This window comes from Myotis nattereri, assembly GCF_964212035.1.
Source record: "Myotis nattereri genome assembly, chromosome: 1".
In the NCBI taxonomy this organism is placed as follows: domain Eukaryota; kingdom Metazoa; phylum Chordata; class Mammalia; order Chiroptera; family Vespertilionidae; genus Myotis; species Myotis nattereri.
In genome coordinates, this window is record NC_138075.1 from 3,871,080 (window position 1) to 3,898,363 (window position 27,284).

At 57.2% G+C, this 27,284-nt stretch overlaps 1 protein-coding gene across 1 annotated transcript; it reads right to left on the minus strand.

The window, feature by feature from the left end:
* Positions 1-354: 354 nt before the first annotated feature.
* CLMN (calmin) lies at positions 355-27,280 on the minus strand. Its single transcript, XM_081107088.1, has 11 exons — positions 27,191-27,280; positions 24,909-24,992; positions 22,454-22,546; positions 20,396-20,586; positions 18,140-18,333; positions 17,207-17,289; positions 11,539-13,065; positions 8,347-8,543; positions 4,537-4,597; positions 3,884-3,954; positions 355-1,874 (listed from the first exon to the last, which is right to left on the minus strand). Exons 1-11 carry the CDS (start codon positions 27,224-27,226, stop codon positions 1,706-1,708), a joined length of 2,706 nt encoding a protein of 901 aa, XP_080963214.1. The 5' UTR covers positions 27,227-27,280; the 3' UTR covers positions 355-1,705.
* Between the last annotated feature and the right edge of the window lie 4 nt (positions 27,281-27,284).

Consider the following 27,284-nt stretch of genomic DNA (forward strand, 5'->3'; position numbering starts at 1 on the left):
GGGGAGAAGGCAGGCTCGAATCAGAGCGGGGTAGAGGCCGGACTCCGCTGCCCAAGCAGATGGGCCATGCGAGTCCTTTTGGCCACGCCGGGGTTCTGTCAACGTGAACCTTGCTGCCTGACATACACGAGTCCTTGGCTTTGCGAGAGCCACACGTGGTTCCTGGAGTGAGAGCGAGGCTGGTCTGTCAGCGGCCAAGGGTCCCCAGCAGGAAGCGGGGACGGGCTTGAGAGTGAATAGAAACTCTTCGTGGGAACATCCGAGAACGAAACAGAGGCTGAGAGTTGGCCTAAAAATCCTGGTTTTGCTTCCAAGAAGGTCATTCTTATCTAACCATTTTCTCCTTTTTTTCTTCAGGACATTCATGGGCACAATGGGAATTCCCTAAAAGGGGTGACTCTGGGCTGGGCGCTGGGCGGCCTGGGGTGCTGGCAAGTCTGCTCCTGGGGAGGTGGGCGACTTTGGCCAATCCCCTCTGCCTCTCGGGGTTCAGCTGGACCAGGTGCTGTCTGAGGGTCCCTCCTGGCCTGACCGCTTGTGGCTGACAAGTGTCACCTGACTTATGTTCTCCGGGGAGGAAGCCACACGGCCCCGGGACCTGCATCTCTGCAGGAAGCAGGCGCAGAGGGAGCCCAGCCGGAGGGTGGGAGGGCGGCTGGGTGCCCTCTCCTCTCCCAAACCGCCTGCCTTTTCAGGAAACCGTTGCGAAGGACCACAAAGGATGCCCGAGCCGAGACCGCACGCCCAGGCAGGAGTGCCAGGCTGTCTTGGGCAGGAACCTGCTGGACCACGTCCAGCTGCACCATCAGCCGGAGCTGGTTCCTGGCCCAGCCTCTTCTGTAGTCGTCCTTCGGCTTTTGCTAGGGCGTCTGGAGTGCCAGGTGGAGCCTTTGGGGGTTAGCACAGACCCCTCAGGAGCCCCCCACGGAAGCCAGGGGGCTGCCTGGGCAAAGTGGGAGGGGTCCCAGGCCTGCCCCGCGTCAGCCAGAACTCTGCTTTTATAGATCATCTAGACTGCCCACACTCCGCCCCAAGAATTCATTTGAAAGGAGGGTTCCGTTGGTGGAAAAGATCTGAAGATCCAGCTCTACCCCAAATCAATCAACGCAGAAGTGAATTAAAACGCACCCCTCCTGCTCAAAACAAACACCGCGGGCGAAACAGCGCCAGCGCCCCTCAGCTCACGTACAGCGGTCGCTTCCCTGTTTGGATTCTGCTTTTCGCAGATGCCTTCCTGGGGGTGGCAGCTGTGTGTCCCCCTCGGATGTCCCCCCAGCCGCCAGACCACACAGGTGCACGGACACCAGGCCCCTTTGCTCCCACGCCCCCTCGGCCCAGAGGCGGCTCTGCCTGGGGCCTCCACCCCCTTTCTCACCGGGAGGGGAGAGGAACCCGAGGCCACCCAGGACCTTGAGGACCGCGTGTGGGACGGGCTGAGCCCGGGCGCTGGCTAGATGCTGACAAAGCAAGGCACGCAGCACAGAGCCCACGGGGGCCCGCACCCCGGAGGCCGAGGACGCGGCCTGAGAGAACGCACGCTCAGGACGCCCAGGAGGAAAAGGAATCGTGAAGGAAAAAAAGCAAGGCGTCCACGTTTGCTGGGAGACCCTCAGCTGTGTGCAGAGGTCCCTGTCCAGGGCCCGGAGACAGTGAGAGAGAAGGCACTCCCGCCGGCCGGTCCGGTCTCTTTATTGCGCGGGCGCGCTCAGAGTCTGTTGACGTCGAGCTGGGGGAAGAGCAGCAGGCAGTACACCAGCAGCCAGAGGAACAGGATGAAGTACATCATGTCCGGCTGCTGGACGAACTGCGTCAGGGAGTCGCTGTGCGGGCTCTGGCTCTCCCGCAGCGAGGCTTCGCCCGAGTGGTTGGCCTTCCTGCAGGAGGGAGACACGGCTGTTACAAGCGGGACCCGGGGGAGCGGACCCCACCGCTCCCATGCTCCCACCTGGCTGCCCAACCGGAGAGCTGCGGGCAGCCCAGGGAGGCGCATGGAGACCCAAGGAGGGCGCTAGGGGCCAGGCGTCTGCAGCACGCAGAGGGAGGGGCTGTGAGCCCATTGCACAGCTGGGCAGACTGAGACTCACTGGGTGGCGGGGCTTGCCCAGGCCACACGAGGACTGTGATAGAGCCGGGCTCTGGCCCAGGTCTCACTCCCAGGCCAGGACACCTTCCTTGCCACCTCAGTGGCCTGAACACCGTTAGACACGGGCAGTTCTGTTATTAGGGACAGAGGGGACTTCCTGGGTCATACAAAGGAAGAGAGCATTCCCTGATGTCAGGTCATTTGAAAACAGCGGTCAGAAACAAATGCCAAAAACCCAAAAACTACCACCAAGTTTGGTTTTGGGCTTTTAAATAATTAATGACTAGATTTGGTTTTGGTCAGATTGGTCTTTCTCCTTTTTTTTCCCCCCCGCAGAAGGCAGCATTAAAGCGACCTTTAGCTTTTGCCTGGTGGATAAAGCCCAGAAGTTCCAAATTTTCACATCTGGTTGGAAGGGGTGCTGGGAGCCTCTGCTTGGAGCTCACTGGGACGTTTTGGGGCTTGTGATGGAAGCTCTGAGAGGGAACCCTACTTCACCCCGACCGTCTCCCGCACAGTGACAGGCCAGGCCAGGCCTGGGCCTAGGAACCCAGCGATTCACATGCGGAAACCCGACAACGGACAGAGTTGCTTTCTCTTTCTCAAAACTGTTTTTAGAGAAAATTTAAACTATATTCTTTATTGCAAAGGTTATAAATGTTCAAAATCACGGAAAACTGCCCGGCTGGTGTGGCTCAGTGGTTGAGCAGCGACCTGTGAACTGGAAGTCACAGCTGGATTCCCGCTCAGGGCATGTGCCCAGGTTGCGGGCTCGATCCCCAGGAGGGGGCGTGCAGGAGGCCGCCGATCAACGATTCTCTCTCATCACTGATGTTTCTCTCCCTCTCCCTTCCTCTCTGAAATCAGTAAAAATGTATTTTACAAAAACAATGTGGAAAACTGACTGCACGTCTCCACCTTGCTGGTTCCATTTTCCGAGTGACCCCCTCATAACAGCTAAGCGCCGTTTCCCCAGGAGTGTGTCGAGCCCGACGGAAAATGTGAGTTCATCTCTCCACGTGACGGCAGGAGAGGGAACGGGTCTGGCCTCCAGTGAGGCGCCGCAGAGGCGGGACTCCGGGCATCACGCTCCTGGGGGCGGGGGAACATTCAGGCAGAGGTTTTCCGTTCCAATCATGTAAGTCCTTCCAAGCCCATTCAAATCCATGGCAGATATTAAAAAAAGATCAGCAAAATGAAGCGAGTCAGCGACTCGCACAGGCACCGGGAGCAGGCCTGGCTTGATGTTAGAGGTTTCCTGGCTCCCTAGGCCCTAAGTGGGCAGCGATGCGGCAGCTTAGCCTAGTTCTCCACGGTAAGAGATACTTTCATGGATATCCTGGCATGTTTGCACTCCCTCTTCATGTCTGCTCTGATGCCATAAAACTGTAAAATCAGCTCAGTGAGCCTCTGAGTATTGTACCTGCAGTGGCGACAGAATGAACAGGGCTGTCAGGCGCATGGCATTCCCAGCATCGCATCCCTTCCTCTCCCGCCTGGCCCTCCCTGGCCCCCAGCACACGCTGCTCACAGGCAGGTGCCCGACCCACGCCTGTCTCTAACGGAGCAGCGCTTTCTGCTCATTAATATCACTCTTCCCTCCCACTCTTCGTCAGTTCCCATTCATCCCCTCGGGGACCGTGAAGCTCTTTGGCATGATCTCAGACTCCATTTTGTTATCGACAAAGCCTCGCTGGGGAATAGCCACCCCGCCCCCACCTTTTGCGGACGGTTGGCTGCACAATTAAAATAGAAAGAGGTTTTTTGAAACCCCACCACCCTTGGAGGGAAGCCACCAACCTGGTTAACATTCGGTTTCTTCTGTCATCCAGATCGGCTGCATTCCTCAACTGAACATAGCTAGAGTGATCCTACAGTGAAATTCATAAACAAAACCCCCGCAACCCAATTAGTAAAGATGAAATCTCTGAAACAGAAAATAAAATGATTTTAAACATACAAAACCGAGCACGCCCCGCTTCTCTCAATATCGTAAACATCTAGTTCCTGAGGCCAAGTGCTCAACCATGTTCCACAGTATTCCACCCTTTACGCCGGCCCACCCCGGACTGGGGGCCCCATCCCCTGAGTCAGGGCCATGGACCATGGTGCTTTGGGTGCCAACACAAGCAGAGCCACGTTGTTGCAAGCGTCAAGGACCCTCCTCTCCCGCTGCACCTGCCATTGAACTTCTCTTTCTGGATATGGTGGGGGTGGGGGCATTGGGTGCATTTTCTTATATAACAAAGAGACCTTTGGGCTTTAAAATCATCACTTTATTTACATCCCCTATGGCCCAAACTGGACATCCGACTGGACTGTGCTTAACAACAAGATTTCAATGTGCTTGCCTTCTATCCAAAAGTATAGTTGTTGCATGCTGGGGAGGAGGAAGGATGGAAAGGAAGTGATTAGCAGTGGCGCTCAGAAGAAGAAGAAATTCGCATACTAACCGATTCCAAAGACCTGTTAGTATGTCGTCGAATGTAAATGCTGGAGTCGCTGTGGCTAGTCCTGAAAAATAAACACACGTTTTGAATTGGTGCCACCAACAGCTCCGCGTGGCTCAGCGGGGCTCCCCCACCTCCCGAAGCTTCTGCATTCGCATTAGGCAAACCGCGACTTCAGACCCAGCGAGGGAGACGAGACCTTCCACCCAGGACGTCCACACGGGCGGGAGAGGGCTACAGACACCAGGATGGATGTGAGACACAGTGAGCAAGCACTGCACACGGAAAGCAAAGCACGTGTTCTCGAAAGTCACAGGATTTCGCAGCAGAAAGGGCTCTCTTTTCCCAGCGGCCCGACGTCTGGGGCCTGCCATACGCCCTCTGCAGGTCCACCCAAGGGTTGGAAGAGCGGAGGTCAGACCTGGGCCACGACCTGGAACCCGTACCCTCCCAAGGCTGCGTCCCAGGCACCGCCTGCCCTCAGCTCGGCTAACCCTTGGCTGGATGCCCGCTTCTCATGCGCGAGGAGGCTGATTTCCTGCCCGTGGCTTTGAGGCTGATGTGGAATAGATCTGACCGTCTATGGTCAGTTTTCCTCGTCTCTAAAATGGATCACTCCCCCCCACCCCCGTACTTCACACAGCTGGGGGTGGGTAACAGGTCAGAGTGGCCCCTCTGGCTGCTCAGCAGGAAAACTAGATGCTGGGTGTCGACGTGCCGGCAGACAGTCACCTCAGCTTCCTCCCGGGAGACCGACTGTGTGGCACCCAGGGGTCCGGAAACAAGGCATCGGATGCAGAGCTGACCCTGAAGGCATTCCCCAGCGAAGCCCCGGTTCGCCCGCCCCCTGCAGCTCTGCCAACGTCAGCCAGCCCTGCCTGCGCACCGGGCACATTTCAGGGACTGCTCGGTGCGGGGCGCCCGGCCAGGCCTCGGGGAAACCTCAGCCCTGTCCTTCACCCAGAGCCTGTGCTTGTTTGTGCTGGTGTCACGGCACCAGAACGCAACAACAACACGCGCCCACAAAGAAAAGAGCCCCCCTGCCGTGTCCTTGAGAGCGGGTGCAGCGCTAGGGCCGGGGTGCAGGCACTCTCTCCCGGATTTGTGATGTTTTCTAGCAAAAAGTGCATCCCCCCCAGGGCGGGGCCTCCCACTCTGCCCACCCCGCTCCCAGATGCGTTCTTCTAGGTGGGCTGTGTCACAGTGCCATCCGCAGGAGACTAAGGTCTGCTCCCTGAACGTGGATCTCCGAGCACGCACAGCACCCTCAGAGCCCATGGGTGTCAGGCACTGGGCCAGGTGCCCAGGCCCCGCCTGCCAGGGAGCCAGCCACTGCCTGTAAGCATACGTTCCTTCCTTTATTTGTCCACCCACAGAACGCCTCCTGAATGCCAGCTGCAGCCAGGCTGTGCTAAGGGCACGGGCAATGCTGATGCGCCCTCCCCTCCCCCAGGGCACTGGCCCACCTCCAGTGAGGAGCCCTGGTAAACATGCTCTTCCACAAGTGATTAGAGAAGCCCTGCTCTGACAAGAGCGGTGGCCGTGAGAACATAGAAAGGCAGGTCAAAGACAGCCTGGAGGAATCCAAGAAGGCTGCCTGGAGGAAGTAGAAGTGAAGCTGGGATGGACCCAAGGGAGCAGCACGGCAGGAGACAGGCAGGGGACAGAGGGTCCTCAAAGGTGAAGGAACTTGGATGAGGGGGTGGGCATTCAAGGACCTCAACTAACACCAGGTGCCTGGAGCGCAGGGAGAAGGGGACAGGGTGCCTGAGGTGGACGGAGATGAAGCTGGGAGGCAGGTCACGAGGGTCCAGCAGGCTGGGGACCCCGGGGCCTTCCTGCCTCGACCAATAGGAAATCACAGGTGGTGACTGAGCCAAGAGACAGTCGGAAAAGCATCCTGGGAAGAGAGATGCCCAGAGCTCAGTCCCATTCAGTCGCCTGGGGCCAGGTCCTGACTTTAAACTCAGCACCATCCACACTGCAGGGAGCAGGTGAGCGGGCCGGGCCCCAGGAGGGCCCCGCGGTCCTCACTAGTCACATCCAGGAGCACACCCGCACATGCCCCGCCCGCCGCTCCTTCCCCCATGCCCACCTCTCCTCCTGCCCCTCGCATGCCACCATGTGTACTGAGCGCCCCGCATGCCAGCCGCCTGCCCAGCTGTTTCCTTCACCTGCGATGCCTTCCCTTCTCTCCCTCTCCCAGGTCCAAATCCCGCAGAATCCTCAGCGCTCACCGCAAATGACAGGCCAGCCCCCATGCCACCCTGACCCTCCATCTGCCTCTGAGGCCTAAACCGTGAAATCCCCACTTGCCTCTTGACACCTGAGGCGTCCGTCCCCTCCAGGCCTAGTCCTGGGAGACCGGAAGGAGCCGTCTTCTCTCTCCAGCTAGGAGGCCCTGGAGGACAGAGCTGAGCCTGCACCCCACTGTGACTGACCTCCTCGGAAGTCCCCAAGCCTCGCGGACACCATCACAGGTGGCTGCCCACACATCACTGAGAACTAACTTAGGGAGGAGGTGAGCGGCCTGACAAGTGACCTCGGCCCCTCCCCAGGCTGTGATCGAGTAGGTGACAGCGGGCCGTGGGCCTCCAGTGTCGGCAGCACGTACAGCAGGCCAGCTCCACTCTAAGACACAGGTGTCTGCTGGACAGTCACGAAACGGGCGGGGAGAGGGACTCTGGAGTCAGGGCCAAAGGTGGTAGCAGTCTCCCATTGTGCCCCTCCCCCCACCCCCCCGAAGCAGGGCAGAGGGGAGGCGGGAGGCTGAGCATCTGCCAGCCACTTCTCGGCTCTCCCGTCTGGGCTTCTCACCACCCCACACGCAAACCTCAACAGCTTCCCTTTGCAGCCAGGATGGCTCCCCCTGCAAGGCCACGAGGGGCCAGGAAAGCTCGTGGTGGTGCGTCCCACAGGTCTGAGTCCGAGACCCAGCTCTGTGGCGTCCTAGGCTGAGGGTGCTGCGAGCCTCCTTGTCCGCCATCATGAGGCACAATCCTAGCCCCTGCCTCTGGGGGTGCCGGGGGAGTTAAAGAGGAAACGCATGGGAGATGCCTGACCACAAGGGCAAACAGAGACCCCGTGACAGGAGTGATAATGGGGAGCGGCCAGGGTCCCCTGGAAGTCAGCAGTTCAGTGTTTTCCCTGGGACGAATCCGGCCCACCTGGTGGCCGGGGAGTGACAGAGTGGATGCACGCTACACACCTCGTGCCCATCAGTTCAAGTTCATGATCCTCCCTGACATAAAGGAACCATCCTGAGGTCTTCAGAACCAAACTCCCGGGCGAAGCCAGGGCGTTCAAGTCCAAATTCCATGTGACGGCTGTGACAGGCCCCTCCGGCCCCATGCGGCTCAGCCCTCCCAAGTCTGGAGGACGCTGATAGTCAGCTACGCCCCATTTCTAACTGCGCAACCCGTGGTCACCTGCGGGCCGGGCCGGCCATTGCTCGGCACACCCCACACCTCCCCGCGGCCCAGCCACGTCTCTGCTCACTGCTCCTCCCCCACAGGGACCTGGAGGAGGCAGGGGCAGGCTCCCGTCTTCCCGCTGTGCTGCTCGTCAGCAGGCCTGGCGACGGTGAGGGCCGGCGGGGACCCAGGTGGAGAGCTGAGGAATCGGTTTCTGATTATGGCAGACGGCCACCTTGCCAGACGAACTTGGTATGAATCGGAAGAACCTTCTTACAAAGTTTCCTTTGCTGCCAGTCCCACCCCCCAACCCCGTCACGTCAGAAACTAACAATGTGCTGGTTCAGAGACCCTCTCTCTCTAGCTGGGTCTCCCGGGTGAGGAGACGGCGACACAGTACCTGGAAGGGACTCTGTGGAAGCCAGGGTCTTCGTCCAGCTCGTCGGAGGACCGCACAGCCCCGGGGGTGAGCAATATTGAACTTTCTACGTCGTCCACATGCTTCTTTTTTTCCTTTTTTTTGCTGCTGACCGATTCTTCCATCACTTTTTCTTCTAAAGCGTTTCTTAAGTTTTCTGAGTTTGGGGATTCCTGGGACTTAAGGACAAGACAACCAAATATAAGTCAGCATTTCATGCTGAGACACCCAGTGGGTGACACCATCCCGCACCTGGACCCAAGGCCCAGAGGGGGCCTCCCTCTCACTCTGCCTCTCCCACGAATTCCCTCCAGCACAGCCTGCCGGGGAAGGGGGGCCATCCGAACTCCTGTCCCCAGTGCAGAGTTCAAATGCTCCCGACAGGTGCGGTGAAATGCCAGGAGGTCTAGAGTCCGCAGACTCTAGTTTCAAACCCTGACCAAGTCAGCTCTCTGACCTTGAGTGGCTGACTTTATCTCTCTGACTCTCAGTTTCCTTGTCTGTCAAACCCTATATAATAAAGAGGTAATATGCAAATTGACCCTCACACCCACACAAGATGGCTGCCTACGACCAGGCCGGCAGGGGGTTAGTGAGGGATGACCAAACGACTGAACAAACAGGCTGCATGGGGCGACCAGGCTGGCAGGGGGGCCGTGAGGGGTGACCAGGCCGGCGGGGGGGGGGGGGGGGAGGCAGTTGGGGATGACCAGGCCAACAGGGGAGGCAGTTGGGGGTGACCAGGCCAGCAGGGGTGGGCAGTTAGGGGCGACCAAGCTGGCAGGGGGGTACAATTGGGGGCAACCAGGCCAGCAGAGGGGGGCAGTAAGAGGCTATCAGGCTGGCAGGGGAAGGGATAGTTGGGGGCAACCAGGCCAGCGGGGTGGGGTGGGGTGCAGGAGTGCAGTTGGGGGCGATTAGGCTGGCAGGGGGGGTAGCAAAGGGCAACCAGGCCAGCAGAGGGGGCAGTTAGGGGCGATCAGGCCGGCACATACAGGCAGCGAGGGACGATCAGGCCAACGGTGGCGGGGCAGTTAGGGTCAACCAGGCAGGCAGGCAGGTGAGTGATTAGGAGCCAGCGGTCTAGAATTGTGAGAGGGATGTCCGACTGCTGGTTTAGGCCCAATCCCCAGGGATCGGGCCTAAACCAGCAGTCGGACATCCCCCGAGGGGTCCTGGATTGGAGAGGATGCAGGCTGGGCTGAAGGGACCACCCCCCCTCCCCGTACACAAATTTCGTGCACCGGGCCTCTAGTGGGTATAATGATGACCAACCTCTTCCCACAACATGATTGTGCTTCCTATAAAGGATGTCCCTCACAACGGGCAATAGTTGGACCCTTCACATAACCATCAGCCGCTTAAACAGAGAAACGACTCCTGGAAGCCAGGGGGGGCCCAAGGGTGCAAGGTCGCCCAAGTTTGGAGACGTGCACACACAGACACACGTACAGCTGGTGGGACGACCCTTCCCTGTGCCCTGGCTGGAGGTGGATTATAGGGCGCCTCTCGCGCTTACTGGATAAGGAACGTTCTTTGAGCCGTGTCTACAGCCAACACTCTGAAACCCGTTGGCAGTGCTCGCGAGTGAAACCAAGAAGCGTGGGAACGCTGGAGCAGTGTCTCGAGAATTCCTTCGGGGCCGGAGGAACCTGCTCCACAGGCGGTGGACTAAGCACTGAGCTGCCGGCCTGCGCAGCCACAGAACAATGGCTTGTGCAGAGAGTAAACCGCCCTTGGCAACTGAAACTCCAGCCTCTCCTCCGTCATCAGTGGTACCTTTCTGAGAGGTGAAATGAGGAGACACCTTTTTTTTTAAAGACTAGAAGAACCTGCCATTTTCTGGTCTCTTTTGAAGGCATATTTTCCTTTTTTCAAGGAGGGCCAGGCATCAGAGAGATGCTCCCTCCTGTGCTGTCCTGGCTGCCCAGGGGCAAGGCTCACAGGCCTCCCCTGCCACTCTGAGCTGCACTCCCTCCCTCGGCGGACCCACAGGGATCAAGGCCAGGGCTACCCTCGGGGCCAACAACAAGGTGGGCTGGAGCGCAGTGGGCACTGCTCGGGGGACAGGTGAGAGCCAGAGGGAGCAGATCAGGGCCGAGGGCAGACCCGGGTCAGTATCAGAGTTCCAGTCTAGGTTCTGGTTTCACTCCCGGCCCAGGGCTCCGCAGCCCCAACCCAAAGCACTGGCCACTGGCTGGGCACACGAGCAGGTGTGCAACCTACTTTCGGCAACTACCGCAAGGAAAGCGGAAGAGATCGAAGCGCCTCATCTGCGATTCCATAGGCCACGTTCAGCCAGCCGGGGGCAGGGGGAGGAGGGCTGAGCCCCTAATTAGCCATTTCAAGTATCACAGAGGGGCAGAGGGTCAACCCGGGCTTTCTTCCCACCAACACTCGGTCCCCTGTCTTTTGTCCTAAGAGAGTTTTTTGGCCCATAACCACCCAGAGAATAGCCCCATTTGCTGTCACGGCCCCCCAGTCTGAGGACCCCAAGACCTGAGCTCACTGAGGGACATTTCTAACCCCTGGATCTTGGGGTTTCTGGCAGGAAGAGCCTTCTGGGACAGGGCTGGTCTCCCACAAGCCCAAAGACAGCAGGTAGAGTGGGTGGAGGACTGGGGTCAGGTCCCTTCACGTGGGGGCAAACGGGGAGATGGCAGCGGGCCCCTGGGGACCCATCCAGCCCTCTTCTCCATCCCAAGATGGACAGAGTGAGTGCCCCTGACTCCCAGGGCAATAGGAGCTCCCACCGCGCTCCTGGGAGCTGCACACCCCTGTCCAGAGCTGGCAAACTGATAAGCACAGTGACCACGCTGGCCTAAACGCTGAGTGCCTCATAAGGCTGCTCGGACCCCCTCCTCCTTCGGCCCCCCAGCGGCAAGCCGGCTCATTCCTCCACCCCTCCACTGCGTGAGCCAGAGCATCGTCGTCTATCTTGGCCTTCAGTGCACCCTACCTTCACCTTTCACCCCAAACTACCACGCAAAACACACCTTCGTCTCCCAATTGCAGGCCGTCAGGGGGTCTCCAGAGCCCAAACCTGAATAGCAAACACGCACCTCTCCTGGGAGAGACCATCCAGCCCGCCAGACTGGCGGGGCCCTGGGAGGGAGGCTGTGCCGGGGCAGGAGCTGAGCTCTGGAGGCAAACTCCCCAGGGGGCGGCCCCTACCTGCTGGCTGGCCGCAGGGGCGCGGGCTGTGGCCTCCCTCTGCTGGTGGTCCTCTGGGGCCAGGGCGGGGGGACGGCCCGAGGCTGGCTTGGCCCCCTGTGCCCCCTGGTCCCCGTCGGGCTCCTGGGTGGGGGCCCGGGGGAGGTCCTCGCCCAGGCCCCCGAAGCTGCCGCTGCTCTCCGAGGCCTCGGGCTCGTCCTCGTCCTCCCTTTGCTCCAGGTCAGACAGGTAGTCCTCCGGGTCTTCAAAGTCCGCGTCTTCGGCTTTGAAATCCTCCTGGCCTTCCGCGTACGCCTCCAGGACGGCGGCCAGGGGCACCTCGTAGTGCGGGTAGTAGAAGAGGTCGTGCGGGATGACGGAGACCTTGGAGAGGGGCGGGGAGGGCCTGAAGTCCAGGCCCTCCCCGCTGTGGCTGCCCAGCGTCTCCAGGCTCACTTGGCTGCTGGGTGGGCTGGAGGGCAAGTCCCGCTCAAACGCGGGGGGGTCCTCGGCCTCCGCCTCCTCCTCCCCGCGCGGGGGCCGCGGGGACTTGCGCTTCGCCTTTTCATACACCTCTGGCTTCCTGCCCCCCGGCTCCTCCTCTGGGGCCACCACACGGCTGTGGTCTTCGTGTCCGGGCTGCCCCGGGGGCTCGTCCGCACCTTCCATCCTGGGGGCGGACGTGCTTCTCCCGTTCCCCCGGTTCTCGGCCTGCTCCTCCGCAGCCTCCGCCTCCGCGGGCCCATCCTCCGCGGGCGGGGGGTCCTCGCTGAAAGCCTGGCTGGTGGAGGCAAAATCGACGAGGTCACTGTTAAATTTAGAGGCTTTCAGGGGTATGCCTTCGAAATCGTCTACCTCGTCCGTGGCCTCTCCGGTCTGCAGCGTCACCTTGATCTCCGAGGAATCGGCCAACATTGTCTCCTCTCCGAGGCGCGCCCGGAGAGTCTGAGAACGGCCGGTCTGACTGTCCGCCGGGCAATCATCGCCCGGGGCCTGGTCCGGGGCTGCCTCCGGCCTTTCCTGGGCGACCTCCGGGCCGTGCCCATCCTGCTTCCACAAGTCCTTGGTCCCCCGCGGGCTACCTTCGAAGCCGCAGTCTTGGCCGTGGACGGGGTCCTTGCTGCAGGAGGCGTCCTTGTAGACGTCCGCCTCAAAGTGCACCATTTTCTTGACCGGCAGGGAGCTGGACCTCTGGCTGTCCTTTCTGGATAAGATGGAAGATTCTGGAGGCGGCTCGCTGAGGCTGCAGGTCCTGCCGGCGGCCCCGAGGGTGTCCCAGTCCGTGCCCTGCTGTGTGACCTCGGTGGGGCTGTTTGCCGGCGTGGGGCCAGAAGCGCCACGCGGGTGGGAGTCCTTCCCGCGCGCGGGCTTGTCGCAGACGAAGACCTTGGAGGGGGGCGGGTGGCTGGTGTCGTGGTTGACGGTGTAGGCCCGCTCCCCGTCGTCAGTCACATAGAAGACGGTGCTCTCCTGCTCCGAGGGCGTTTCTTTAATGCGGACGAAGGTGGACTCGATCGGGGCGTCTTTATCTGGATCCACAAAATCCTCCTGCGGACAAACACAGGGCAACAGGGTGTCAGCAGCACCTTGAAGTACAACGTATCCCCCTCTCAAAGGGCACAGCCCAGAGCAGGAAGGTGGCTTCCGAGCGAATGCTCAGTGTTGTAACTAACGTGCAGATGGTTGCCAAGGACTACTGTTTCTGCCAAAGTATTTCACAAAGACTGCATTTCCCAGCTCTGGATACAAAGAAATCTCAATGCACTAAAGTAAGTAGGATGAGCCCTTCTAAGTGAGCTAAGATTTTCAGCTTTGTTTTTCCAATATATTTTTATTGATTTCAGGGAGGGGGAGAGGGAGAGATAGATCAATGATTCTCTCTCATCATTGATATGAGAGAATCACTGATCAGCTGCCTCCTGCACAGCCCCACTGGGGATTGAACCCACAACCCCGGCATTGCCCTGACCGGGAATCGAACCGTGACCTCCTGTTCCAAGGTTGACGTACAACCTCTGAGCCACACAGGACAGGTGACTGTCAGCTTCGGTGGGCCACTGCCTAGTCTGGGGATGGATAGGAGGAGCGCTGACCCACCTGAGATAAGGAAAGATCAGCCCACCCTTCACTGATTGTGTGGGCAGGTATGAATCTAAAAGGACCCCAAATGCAAAACCAAATCTCCTGACAGTATGATAAGTCTCCCACACGGGGACATTTGCTAAGTAAGAAACAGCTGTGGGCAGGGCTGCAAAGCAGAGAGCGACCTTGGGGTATTGCCGTGGTTGACACCGGGTGCACTGGTGGAATCGGTGTGTTGACCTCATCTTAAAATGATGTGAAACCAGAAAGCCAAAACTAAATAAAACTGCACCATATCCCTTACTGAGTCCTGGGAAGGCCAAAACGATTAGTTCCTCATTGTAAATCCTTGTTTAGGAAAGGACTACATTCTTGGGGGTGGGGGAGAGGGAGGGAATGTTCATTTATACACTCGGTCTGACATAAAAGAAACAATGTTAAGATACCAAGAAGCAGGGGAATGAGACCCATAAAGGAGAGAAACAACCATCATTAGAAGTAGACCCATATATGAGCCAAGATTAGAACTAGCAGATAAAGATGCTGAAATTAACTATTTAACCTATGCTACAAGAAATACACAGGCAGTTCTTTGGGCTGAAGAGAAATGATCATAGAGGGAAGCCAGGATCTGAAGGAGGGAATGAAAAGTGCCTGAAATAGTAAATATAGGGTCAATATAAAAAAACGAAAAAGTTTTCTTAAAAAGCCTCCTACCGCCGAAATCGGTTTGGCTCAGTGAATAGAGCGTCGGCCTGCGGACTGAAAGGTCCCAGGTTTGATTCCGGTCAAGGGCATGTACCTGGGTTGCGGGCACATCCCCGGTGGGGGATGTGCAGGAGGCGGCTGATCGATGTTTCTCTTTCATTGATGTTTCTGACTCTCTATCTCTCTCCCTTCCTCTCTGTAAAAAATCAATTAAAAAAAATATATATATATATATATATATATATATATATATTATTAAGCCTCGTACCTATTTAAAGCAAAAATGTGACAAAGTATTGGGATTAGAATATAGAGACGTGAGGTAAATGACAGTAGTAGCACAAAGGAATGGAGAGGAAGTGAGTGGAATTAAATGTTTACATATATAAAATATATAAAAAATCCATTTTACTACAAGTGTTATAATAGGAATTCAACGTAGACTGAGGTATGTTCAAGATGAGTAATGTAACCCCTAGAACAACTACCAAGAAGATAAAACAAGGAGAGGTAGCTAAAAAGCCCACAGTGGAGCTAAAACGGAAACAAAAGAATAACTGAATCATCCAAACAAGGTTAGGCAGGAAGAACAAAGGAACAGAGCACAGGCAGGACCAGTGGAAAACAAGAGTCAAGACGGTAGATGAAATCTCTGCAAATGGCCGAAAAACACACTAGTTAAATGACGTGCTAATTCTTGTCAGAATGGACAGAAAGCAAGACCTGACGATAAACTGTTTATAAGAGACGTGTTAAAATATTAGCACACACACACACTGCAATGAAAGAGAAGGAAAAAGACATATCGTGCAAACAGCATGAGAAAGCTGCTTTGGCTACATATTTCTATCAGACAAAGTACCCTGCCAGAGAAAGAAAGAACCTGCGTAAAACTACAACCACCGAGTCACCAGGATGCTACACCCATCCTAAATGTGTATGCGTCTATAGCATGGCTTCAGCATCCACACAGCGAAGACTGACAGAGCAAAGAAAAACAAGCCCACAATCACGAGTTGGAGATTTTAAACATTTCTCTCTCACACTCACTGATAGGGAAAGAAGAAATAATAGCAGTATGCCTATAGAGTGTGAGAACAGCACATTAACCAACCCGGCCTAACTGATACTCAAAGAATGTTAATTCTTTCCACGCATAGGACACATTCTTTTCAAGTGCATATGGCACACGTAACCAAAATAAACCGTATATGGGGACAGCAAGCTGGGCACAGTGTCCGGTACACGGACGGCTAGGGCTTAGAGAATGTCTGTTGAAATGAACTACACTCAGCTGAACTGCCAAGGAACAGTCCGATGGTGCCTAGATTAGTGGGGGCTTGTTGTCTGTCGTCCCCTGGGGATGTGTATGGACTGTTCTGTGGCAACGCACTATGTTCTGGGACTCAGGGGAACTTTGTCAGGTCCCATCCTGCTCCACCTCTCCTTCCCCCGCCCTGTCTGCAGCACTGGGGAGAGCCAAGTGTCAGAACTGCTGAATCCTGGCTGTGACCCCTACAAACACCGTAAGTTTGAGTTGATTTCAAACTTTGCCTACATCTTAAGGGCTCAGGGCTAAGTATCCCCGAGTTTAGTCATGGACTAGGAAATTTACAAAATATTATTATATCATACTAGAGGCCTGGTGCACAGATTGGAGCACCGGTGGGGTCCCTTGGCCTGGCCTGCACCCTCTCACAATCCGGAACCCCTCGGGGGATGTCCGACTGCCAGTTTTGGCCCAATCCCCACAGGCCAGGCTGAGGGACCCCGTGGGTGCATAAATGTGTGCACCGGGCCTCTAGTATACATATAAGATCTTTGGTTAATCTCTTCCTGCCCTTCCTTCTGAGGTTCATCAGTCTGTTCCATGTTTCCATGCCTGTGCATTGAGCATTTGCCTATGGTGGTCAGTGTGCATCATAGATATCGGCTGAATGGTCGCTTAGGCTTTTATATTATATAGATACTAGAGGCCTGTTGCACGAAAAGATTCGTGCAATAGGCCTTGCCTTCCCTTGGCTGCCGGCACTAGTGTTCCTCCAGCACCGGGACCCAGGCCTTTGCTCCGGCCGGAGCCGCCTTCAGTCTTTGCTCCGCCGCTTCATGCCTACATATGCAAATTAACCGCCATCTTTGTTGGTGGTTAATTTGCAAATCTCGCTGATTAGCCCATGGGAGGTGTAGTGAACGTACGGTCAATTACCATGTTTGTCTATTATTAGATAGGATTGTATAATGTATACAGCTGCACAATTTAATATATTAGACTATATATTGTATTATTATAAAAATAATAACAGTCCTAGCCTGTTTGGATAGAGTGGATAGAGTGTTGGCTGTGGACTGAAGGGTCCCAGGTTCGATTCCAGTCAAGGGCACACGCTGGGGTTGTAGGCTTGATCCCTAGTAGGGGGCGTGCAGGAGGCAGCCAATCAATGATTCTCTTTCATCATTGATATTTCTATCTCTCTTTCCCTCTCCTTTCCTCTCTGAAAAAATAGAAATACATTTTAAAAAAATTGTTACAGGTGTGTTTTGAACATTGTCTTTTATAAATTTTCACACTCTGATAAAATCTGGTAGACTGCTAAAATGTTCTATCTGACATCTAAAAAATCAAGTAAGTTACCCATATTAATGCGAGCATCTTTTATAACCTTAATACAGTTTGGCATGTGAAGAGGTTTGCGAGAGGCGTAGCTGCCTAACTTCCCGCCCTGCTTTTCACATAATACACATCATACGTGATTTTGAAATTAACGTGGGGCAGGGCAACGCTCAAGGGGCTTGAGATCAAGTTTTGATGATTCCCCCTCCTCAAACAACACAGCCCAAGCCCCAGCTTCAGTGGGTGGAAATGTAGTTTCAGAATTAAAGGCAAGGAAAACCAACATACGGCTTCCAGCTCCGGGAAATGTTCTAGAAACTGTGCCACGTAAGTCACGATAGACTGCTCGTCCGGAGTGTCAACCATGATGTCTGTTAAGAGAGACACAGGCGTTAGAAGGACAGGTGAACATGCGGTCTTCAAAGAGGCCCGCGCAGGACGCCCAGTGTGAGGGATCCGCTGGCCGCCGCGGTTTTTCCCGTCTCACACTGGAGGGAAATCAGGCCGAGAGGGGGAATCTTACTCGGGCGCCCTGAGCCCCGAGCCTCACACTTACTGGACTGAAGGCTGGTGAATGGGGGGCCCGAGTGTAGAACCCAGGACTCCTTATTCCCAAGTTCATCCATTACTCCTCTCCGTCCCACCACCGTGAGCCGCCAGCTCCCGGCAGCTCTGTCAGCGGGTCCGGTCACCCAGGACCTTCCTCGCTGCTGGGGGGAGCCCCACACTAGCCTGGCCCACTGGGGAGCCCATCGGACAGTGAGAGCCAAGGGCCCTGGAGGGGCGTGTCCTTTCCAACCTGCCGCTACACGGATGGGACTGGTCCTGAGGGTAATTGAGAGGCCCCGGGCTTCCTTCAGCGAGATGCTCAGTGAGATGCAGACAGGACTGTTTCTGCAACAGCCCAGGGTGCACCCGTGGCAGGAGAGCCTCGGAAACATCGCGATGCCCAATAGAAATAGGTAATGAAGACACACTAGCCCCATGCAAAACACTTACCCCAAAAGTAAAATGTTAAGTAAAAAAAAGGAGAAACAAAACCATGCATACACGGAATGATCCCATTACGTTTTTTAAAAATGTAGTTAAACGCATAGAAAAGCACTGGAGACATGAGCTCAGCGGCAGGAATGTAGACGTTATAAAAACATCGTCATCAGATTTTTCTGTATTTTCTACCCGGACAGCATGTGTGACGCAGAGCGCGAGAGCCGCCGCTACCTTCCGGCTCCAGGAGCCTGGGGATGTGAAGGGCGTCGTGCGCGATGCGGAAAGCCTTCTCCAGATTCTCCGGCATGGAGTCCTCCAGGGCCGCCTTCATGTCCACCAGGCTGGGGTCGATGGCCTTGATCACAGCCAGGAACGCCAGCCCACTCCTCCAGCTGCCCGCGAAGTCCTGCACCGCCACGCCGTACCTGCGGGAAAGCAGCGGGCGGCCCAGCAGCTCAGCAAAGAGAACCACTGACGGGGTCAGCACGCAGCAGCCTCCCGGGCCCCCAAGTGCGGCTGGAGCTGCGGACCGCACGAGGCCGGGCGCCCCGAGCCCCGAGCCCCGAGCCCCAGAGAGCTGCAGGGAGCCATCACATGTCCCTTCTGGACAAACGGAAGGGGAAGGTACGTGTCTTACAAGGAGGCCGCGCAGGAAGGACCTCGTGTTCCCCGATGTCCAGATAGATAAGGAGCAACGTTATAATGCTCATCTTCGCAGTGACATTCAGAGCAGCAGGCAGCATGCGCTGTGTAAGACAGTGGAGCCAGAAAGTCCCCCTGCACACCCGGCTGCCCCCTCTGGGCTTCCTGGCCGTGGCCTTGGGCAAGTCCTGGCCCTGCCAGGCCTCAGGCTCCTCAGGGATAAACAGGGATCACCGCACGGTGACCTCCTGGTGGCGGTCGCAGAGAATACTAGCTTGAACCCCAAGAGTGGGCATGGCAGGCGGACACCCAATGGGCCACGCAGGCAGCACCTGGGCGCCAGCCACTCAGTGGCAGCTAACGTCGTATGTGAGAGATGCAGAGAGCGGATCCTGCCTCACCGCTTCCTTCAGAAACCATCCCGAGACCTGCCAGTTTCCCCCCGTGGCCACCGAGTTCTCTGGGAAACAAACAGCCCGACCTTTTCCATTTAGGAACCATTAAGATTCACAAGAGGCTGGAAAGCAGCGAGCACCGTCCGCCCCGGAGTATCTCAGCCAGGGCACTGACGCCGGGGCAGACGACCAAAGGCGCTCCAGGCCTTGTGGGTCTCCCCAGCTTCCTTTTCATGGGCGGTGTATGCGCCGTGACATCTTACCACAGGCTCAGAGGCCTGGAGCCACGGCTGGGAGCCATGGAGACTCCGACTGCGGCATCACCCCAAGGACGCCTCCCCTCCTCATCACCCCCACTCTTTTTGGTTGTTTTATTTTTATTAGAGAGAAAGAGAGAGGGAGGGAGAGAAACATGGATGAGAGAGAGAAATGTTGATCGGCTGCCTCCTGCACAGCCCCTACTGGGGTCGAGCCTGCCACATGGACACGTGACCTGACTAGGAATCGAACCATGATCTCCTGGTTCATGGGGTTGATTTCTTTTTAAACAACAGGTAATGACTATTTGCATCCATCAACTCCACTGTGCTCTGCCCCTCAACCAAAGCTCCAAAGACCCAGCCTCACTCCCATCTTTTTTCCTTCACCGTTCCCCCCTGTGCACGGGGAGAAGGGACAGGGTCTCTGTGCAGCGCTTTAACGTGCTGGTGCCACAGGCACTTTCCTGGGGTCTCTATCATCTCAGCCTAACCGCCCTGCCAGGCCGCGGATGGTAAATGACCATCTTGCAGCTGTGGCCGGCGGGGAAAGCGATTCTCCGGGATCCCACCCAGCGTGATCATGGCAGAGCCGAGGTGGCCCTGAGCTGGGGTGGCTTTTGCCCCGCGTGGCCTGGCTTTCTCCCCAGCCTGGCCCACAGCCCAGAGGCCCAGGGGCTGTCGGCCACCGCCAGTTAAAGGCCTGACACCCAACTGCTAAAAGGCCTCACCTGCTACCGCGCAGGGTCAAACAGGAGGCCGGGAACTTGGCTCCAATTCATGGTGTGCATTTTGGAAAGGCCAAACCTAACTCTGATCAGCTGCAGCCTTTACTGTTACTAGTTAAGTGGGTGCAGACTGAGCGACACCTGGGCGCTTGGTAAGGAATGTGTACGTGCGATTAGGATCCAAGAGACAGCCCCACTGTGGGGCTGAACGCGGGGGAAGCCCCTCTGCTTTGTAGTCAGATCCTCCCATGAGCTCTCTGCGAACCACATTCTGCAAATACAGTTCTCTGCGCACAAAACCTGCAGACGCCCCGCGCGGCCGCTCTGACAGGCTCCACGCAGCAGCCGGCAGGAACTGGCGCCTAACGTCATGGCCGCCAGGCCCCCTCCGCCGCCCCCTCCCCCCCCCCCCCGGGAGGTCCTGCTCCCCTGCCTGGCGGCGGCCTGGGCGGGCGCGTGGCTCACTTGCGCGTTTTCCGCTGCACCCACGCCAGCAGGGTCCTGATGGCCTTCCTCTGGTCTTTCACGGACAGCGCCGCGCTCCTCTCGGCCGTGGGCGTGGGTGGGAACGAGGAGTCGGAGTCTGTGCCCCCAGAGCCCGGCGACAGGCTGGACGGTGGCGAGTTTCTGCTGAGGTTGCCCGTGAGCTCCTTAATCTGGAAGGAAAAGAACCGTTTCAGACCCGGAGACAGACCCAGAGCCAACCCTCGTCTGACCCCAGGGACCCCGGGGGCCCCCGAGTGGCGGGAGCAGCTCACGCAGACGGGAGGCCCCTTCCCGACGCCGTGTGGGGGCCACGCCACACGCGAGATGGCCTGCCTATTGCACGTGCCCGGCAGCACACGCAGTGACACAGACCGGGGCGTCACCTCTCCCGAGTCTCTCTCGCTGTGGCTGACTCCGCACACAGGTCATCCTGACCGCCTCCCCTTGTCCTCTCCCATCCTGCCTCTGGCTCCCAGCCCGCTGCCTGTGCTCTTCCGGGTCCTGCTGCTGGAAGGTCCCTTTCCTCCATCACTGAACCCCTGGCCACTCAAAAGGTGGCTCCCATCACGGGGCACGTGGGAGAAAGGCAGACGCGCAGGCCCTGCCCCAGAGTCAGAATCCGCAGTCCACACACACACACACACACACACACCCCTGCGATTCGTGTGCACGGCAAGTCTGAGGAGCACTGGTCTGGCTCTGATGTCACTTCCCGTAGGCTGACGCTGCGGCTGGGAGTCTGCCTCACGGCCCTCTCCCCTCCGAGGTAACTGCCCCTGCGCGGTGCTCTCCCAGCTCTCTGCTCACACCCGGAGGGCGGCCTGCCCCGAGAGCTCTGTGAGATACGGCAGACTCATCTGTGATCCCAGAGGTCATGGCTGAGGACTGGGCATGCCCAGAGCCTGGCACGTAGCGGAAACTCAACAGACAGGTACGACACATTTTCAGGATGTTCCCGGCAGCTCTCGGGGAGTAACTGAGCCTGCAGATAGCACGCCAGCTGCCCGTACGCTTCCCTCACAGCAGCTCTGCACGCTCACCACGCCTATGACCATGGCCCCCCCTTTCCCAGATGTGGAAACTGAGGCTCAGAGAGAGAGGCTTTGGTTTTGGACGTTCAAGGCTCACCTAGAACTTGATCTGTTACATCCAGACTTTGTCTGGGCTCGTCCCTCCCTGATACAGAAGCATTGAGCCCAACCCCCAGCCCATCGCCACCATCTGGGTCACTTTCACTCGGGAGGGCGGTCAAGTGATGCGCCACGCGTTCTATTTCAAACGAGGGGCGTGAGAAGGCGAGGCGGCAGCCCCTGCTCTGGGAGAGGACGCGAGTGTGACTTTCAATGCCGCCTTCGCAGCCCGGCCACGTCCCGCCCTCCCTCCCTTAAGCCTGCATTTCCACGGAGGCGCTGCCGCTGCTACGGGTGGAAGGCCTCCCGCCACGCGCGCCCCTTCCTCCCGCTGTCTCTCGGACGGGCCTTTACCCATCTCTGATGAGCACGGCTCACTCTGGGAGCGTCACTCTACCACATTCAATCGTTGGAAGTATCTCCCCAGTTCTTGTGACACTTTAGAGCAGTGGTTCTCAACCTTCCTCATGCTGCGGCCCTTTCATACAGCTCCTCATGTTGTGGTGACCCCCGATTTCATGGTTACAAATCGAACATTATTAAAGCATAGTGATTCATCACAAAAACAATATGTCATTATAGATGTGTTTTCCGATGACCTTAGGCGACCCCTGTGAAAGGGTCGTTCGACTCCCAAAGGGAGTCTCAACCCACAGGTTGAGAACCGCTGCTTTAGAATGAACTTATTTTTTCAAGATAAATATTTAATTCTTCCATTCCCAAGAGGATGGATAGATGCTTCTGTGAACAGAGCTCTCACCACTTTTAAAATCACGGGGACTCAAATCTTTAGCCTGCTGGACACTGAATCCCACTGTCGCCTCACTCTGGCCCCACTCCATGCTGCGGGCCCTGAGCAGACTGGAGGAGACTGCTGCTGCGCGCTACAGAAAGGCAATGATCGTACCTGGAAGAAGAGGATTATGTTCCATATCAGCCCAAGAACCAAGGAGGGGTTGCCGTCCGCTATTTCTGCCGCGTCGATGCTAACCAGTTTTACCTGCAGGGAAGCAACGGATGAGCTTAGCGGGGTGGCCACGTACGAGGAAAACAGGTGGTTTTCGGATGCCCTCGTGGGCCTGTTTCTCTGTCACCTGCCCTGCTCAGCATTGCCAAGGCCGCCTCTCAGGGCCCAGCGTGCAGAAGTGTGCGGAGGAGTCTTTTATCATCACCTACAGAGGACTTACCCCGCAGACACTAGGCTAAGCTCCTGAAAGTATCACCTCAGTTCGCCCCACACCAACCCCTCCACGCAGGTACTTCGATGAGCCCTGTATTTCAGGTGAGGGAATTCCAGAGAGGGCAGACGTGACGTGCCCAGGGTCGGTCATCTTTTCCAGGACAGGTGGTGAGAGCCCGGCAGGTCTGTGCATGCTACACTATCACCCTCACACCTGCGATTGAACACAGCCGTGGACAAACACAGAGCAATGACATTGGCCATCGTGGGCCCCGATGGGAACGAGAATGACCCGAATGGGTGATCGGACACAGTGTGCCGGATAAGGCTGCTACCCGGAGTTTCGGCATCATTACCAAATAGCCTACTGATTGGCTAAACTGCCCGTCTGAGGAGCCCTGAGGCCATCATCTTCTGATTAAACTGCTGACCCCAGGATGACGCTCTTCGCAATGGTTCTGAAGGCAATGGTTCTCAAAGTGTGGGCCCCAGACTGATCTCCTGGGAACCCCTTAGAAACGCAAATCCTGCCCCAGACCTACTGAATCAGAGGCTCTGGGAGGGCGCCCCATGTGCATTTAAACCGGCCCTCCAGGTGACAACAAGGACCACGCCCTTAGTCACGTCGTTCTGCAAACAAAACCCGAGCCCGCAGATCAGAGAGGAATCTGCAAGACGCTGCAGGCCGCTGTCTGTCATGCCCTCCCCTTGGTTCTCTACACCCTTCATCCACGTGAAAGCCACTCTTCAGGGGACAGAAGGGGGAGGGAAGTCACACTCCATCCCATCCACCCCCTTAAAGCACGTGATTCGCTGGTTTTTTAATGCGTTCACAGGTAAGCACAGCATCACCACAGTCCATTTCTGAACATCGTCATCCCACTGACAACCCTGTCCTCTAGTTCCCTCTCCCTGAGCCCCCGTCCCCTCAACCCTAACCGACCACTAATCACTTCCCGACTCCAGGGACCTCCCTGTCCTGGACGTGTCATAGGAACAGGATCATGGAACACGGCGTCCTCTGAGCCTGGCATCTTTTATAATGTTTTCCATGTCCATCTATGTGGCAGCCGGTACGGGTACTAGGTCCTTTTTCATGGCCGAATAATATTCCACAGATGGGCACTTGGGCGGCTTCCGCCTCTTGGCTCTTCTGAGTGACGCTGCTGTGAACCGTGTGAGCTTTTTGGCCGCCGCCATCTGAAACGCCTCCTGTGCCTGGGCTTTCCCACAGCCTGGGAGGCAGGGCACCTCCCCACTCAAAACCCGAAGTCCTTTCCTCACAAAGCTCCCCTGGCCACCCCAGAAGCCGGGGTGTGGGCAGGGACTGATGCTCGGGAGCCGGCCTTGGACTCTGAATGTGTGACACTGAGTTCATTCCAGGGGCGGTGATGTCCCCTCAGCAGCGGTGGGGACAGTGCGGGGCGGCCATGCCCACTTGGATGGGGGCGTGGGGAGCTTTGCAGTGGGCGCCAGGCATCCCTGGGTTCCGTCTCTGGTCCCCCCAGCTTTGCAGTCGCTCTGTGCGCTCCCAGCATGCTTTCGATACATCCCTTTCCTGCTAAACTCAGCCAATCCGAGCTTCCCTTGCCGGCTGCCAGGGATGCCAAGTGAATGGCTTCCTGGCCAAGCCGCACGGCGGGCAAGCTGCGTGTTTCACCCGGGCTGCCCGCAGAGGCTCCCTGGGGCGCTCCATAACCTCATCCCTCTCGGCCACCCGCCCCATGGAGGACACCAGGCAGCGTCAAAACATAGAAAAAGCGAATGAAAGTCTAGAAAGTTCTATCCAAGAGGGGAGGTATTTGTAAGTTTTCCTGGCTCACTTCGCCCTGCACTTCGCCCTGATGCGGGGTTCTAGGAGGCGGGGTTACACTGCGAGGCTCACCGCGCTCTTAGTCAAAGGCGGGAAAATGTCACCTGACCCTAAAGAGCGGAGACCCCGTCAGCGTCCCGCCCTTCCCACGTGGGGTGCCACGGGAGCTTTGTCCCGATGGAGGCCCGGGGGGGGGGGGGGGCAGGGGCCGCCTCGCCAACAGACGGGTTAGCCGAGTTCCGTTCACTTTGAACGTGGGCTGTAGGCCTTTCCCAGGCTCCCTCTCCACGCTTCCCCGTGACCAGCACTCAGCCACGCGTCCTGGCAGCTGCCGGAAGGGCCTGCTCGCCAGATGGGTCGCATACTTACGTTGCTATCTTCCAAAAACTTAAGTGCTTTCGCTATGTTGTTCAACCGAAAGATGCGGTGGGACGAGGATTTGTACTCGTGGAGCTGAAACAAACCAGACAGCCCGCGTCAGACAGCGCATCCCGGCCCGGGAGCCCGCGGCCGCCGCTCGCCTTCCCCGGCTCACATTAATCTCGGGGAAGTCGGGGGGCCCAGCTGAACCCACCCTTTATTTATGGTTCCTGGGACTTCACAGGGCCGAGCCGGTGAGTGAGGGACCCAGGGGTTAAGCAGGGGACAGATGTGTCAGGCTCTTCTCTCTGACCCAGCTCCTGGCCTTTGATCGGCCTCCCCCTCCAGAGCCCCCAGCGACGTGCTCGCTCCCACTGATGGTTTCTGTCAGAGCAGGAGCCTCTGCAGCAGCTGCTAAATCATCCGCCGGTCCCACCGGGGGCAGATGTTCCGGTTTGCTGGCCAAGAGCTTTGTGAACAGTGATCTCAGGTCAGAGAGAGATGGGGGGGGGGGGGGACAGAGACAGGCAGGGAGGAGGGGGGAGAGAGAGGGAGGGGGAGACACAGAGAGGGAAAGAGACAGACAGAGGGGGGAAGAGAGACAGAAAGAGAAAGAAAAACAGAGAGACAGAGAGAGAGAGAGAGAGGAGGAGGGGTGGGGTGGGAGGGCAGAGACAGGCAGAGGGGAGGGGGGAGAGGGAAGGAGGGAGGGAGGGAGAGAGAGAGAAAGAGAGAAACAGAGACAGAGGCAGAGAGAGACAGAGAGAGCAAGACAGAGGGAGAGAAAGAGACAGACAGAGAAGGGGGAAGAGAGACAGAGATAGAGAGAGACAGAGATAGAGGGAGGGAGAGAGACAGGCAGGCAGAGAGGAGGGGAGAGACACAGAGAGCGAGAGGGGGAGGTGCCTGCAGAAGCCCAGCCCCAGCGATGCCCGCTACACTGGAGCAGCGTCAGGGTGAACATCCCACACCGCACCCCCTCGTGCCCCTCCAGGGCCTGGGCGGGAAGAGCTGACGCCCCCACCCCTCCAGGAGGGTGTTTACAGGGAAAGGCAAGCCAGGCGGTGTCGGTCACCCCGGCCCACACTCGTGGGTTGTGGCTGCATCTCTGTGTCCGCCACCAGGAGCCACGCAGGGCAAATCCAACCCTGATGGGGTCATTCTGGCCAGGTCACTGCCCCCCCCCTCAGGGGACATCTGGCATGTTGAGGGGACGTGTTCGGTTGTCACCCCTCGGGTACCACTGGCACCCAATCGAGTGGGTAGAGACCAAGGATGTTGAACAGCCTGCAGTGCGCAGACGGCCCCCCCATGGGAACCCTCCCACCGAGTCCTCAGAGCACCAGGCGGAGCCGCGGCCGCGAGGGGGACAGGGCCGGCCTGCGCACGGCAGACGCCCCACGTGAAGGGGGTGGGCTCAGATCAAAGTGAAACAGCCTCAAGACCAGCGGGTCCAATTCCATTCTGGTCATAAGTATAAGAAGGCTCTAGAAGCTGGCAGTTCGTTTCAGCCTTGGGATGGATGATAGAATGTGGGTGTAATATACCTTCCCATCATCCCGATTATTTTTTATTTTTTTTTAAATCTTTATTGTTGAAAGTATTACATATGTTCCCCTTCTCCCCCATTGACTGCGGCTAGCTCGCCCCCGCACCCACCGCAGGCCTCCACCCCGCTATTGTCTGTGTCCATGGGCCATGCATATGTGCACACAAGGTCTTTGGTTGATCACTTCACACCCACCCACCCTCCCCCACTTCCCTCTGAGATTCCGCCTCTGTTCCCTGCGTCCATGTCTGTGGATCTATTTTGTTCATCAGCTTATTTTGTTCATTAGGTTCCACTCTGAGTGGGATCGTGTGACACTTGTCTTTCTCTGACGGCTTATTTTGCTTAGCGGGATGCTCTCCAGGGCCTCCATGCTGCTGCAAGGGTAAGAGGTCCTTCTTTTTCTACGGCCATCACCCTGATTCTTAGCTATCGTTCTGGTTAATACAATGGCTGGCCAGTTCTTATTCTTTGCCTTATCATATTCACAGAAAACACGGGGCATTTATTCATCTACTTACTAAAGTATATTTTCTCAAACAAAAAAAAAGAGGGAGATGCTGCCTAGTTACGCGGGATTGTGTCAGTCTTATCACCGAGGAAGGACCGTCACCCACAGTTTGGTGCCACGGGACGTGCGTAGGGCAGGACGCACGTGCACAGGGGTCTGTGCTGCCAGAAGCCTCCAGCACCGCCTCCCTCAGCCTTTTCTTTCCTTCTGACCCTTCCGTGCCGTACGTACCAGGTTTCGCCCGGACAGGACTTCTAACAGCGCCATTAGGATTCTGCCGTCTTGTATGTCAATGAATAAATCTTTAACTTCCAGAGGAGGGTCG

What these genes read in the sequence shown, in the direction of transcription:
- CLMN (XM_081107088.1), bottom strand. Translation starts at nt 27,226, where the DNA reads ATGGCGCTGTTAGAAGTCCTGTCCGGGCGAAACCTG. An exon ending in TCCTGTCCGGGCGAAACCTG is followed by an intron (nt 24,993 to 27,190) that starts GTACGTACGGCA and finishes GGTTTGTTTCAG; the next exon opens with CTCCACGAGTACAAATCCTC. An exon ending in ATTTCCCGGAGCTGGAAGCC is followed by an intron (nt 13,066 to 17,206) that starts GTATGTTGGTTT and finishes GTTTGTCCGCAG; the next exon opens with GAGGATTTTGTGGATCCAGA.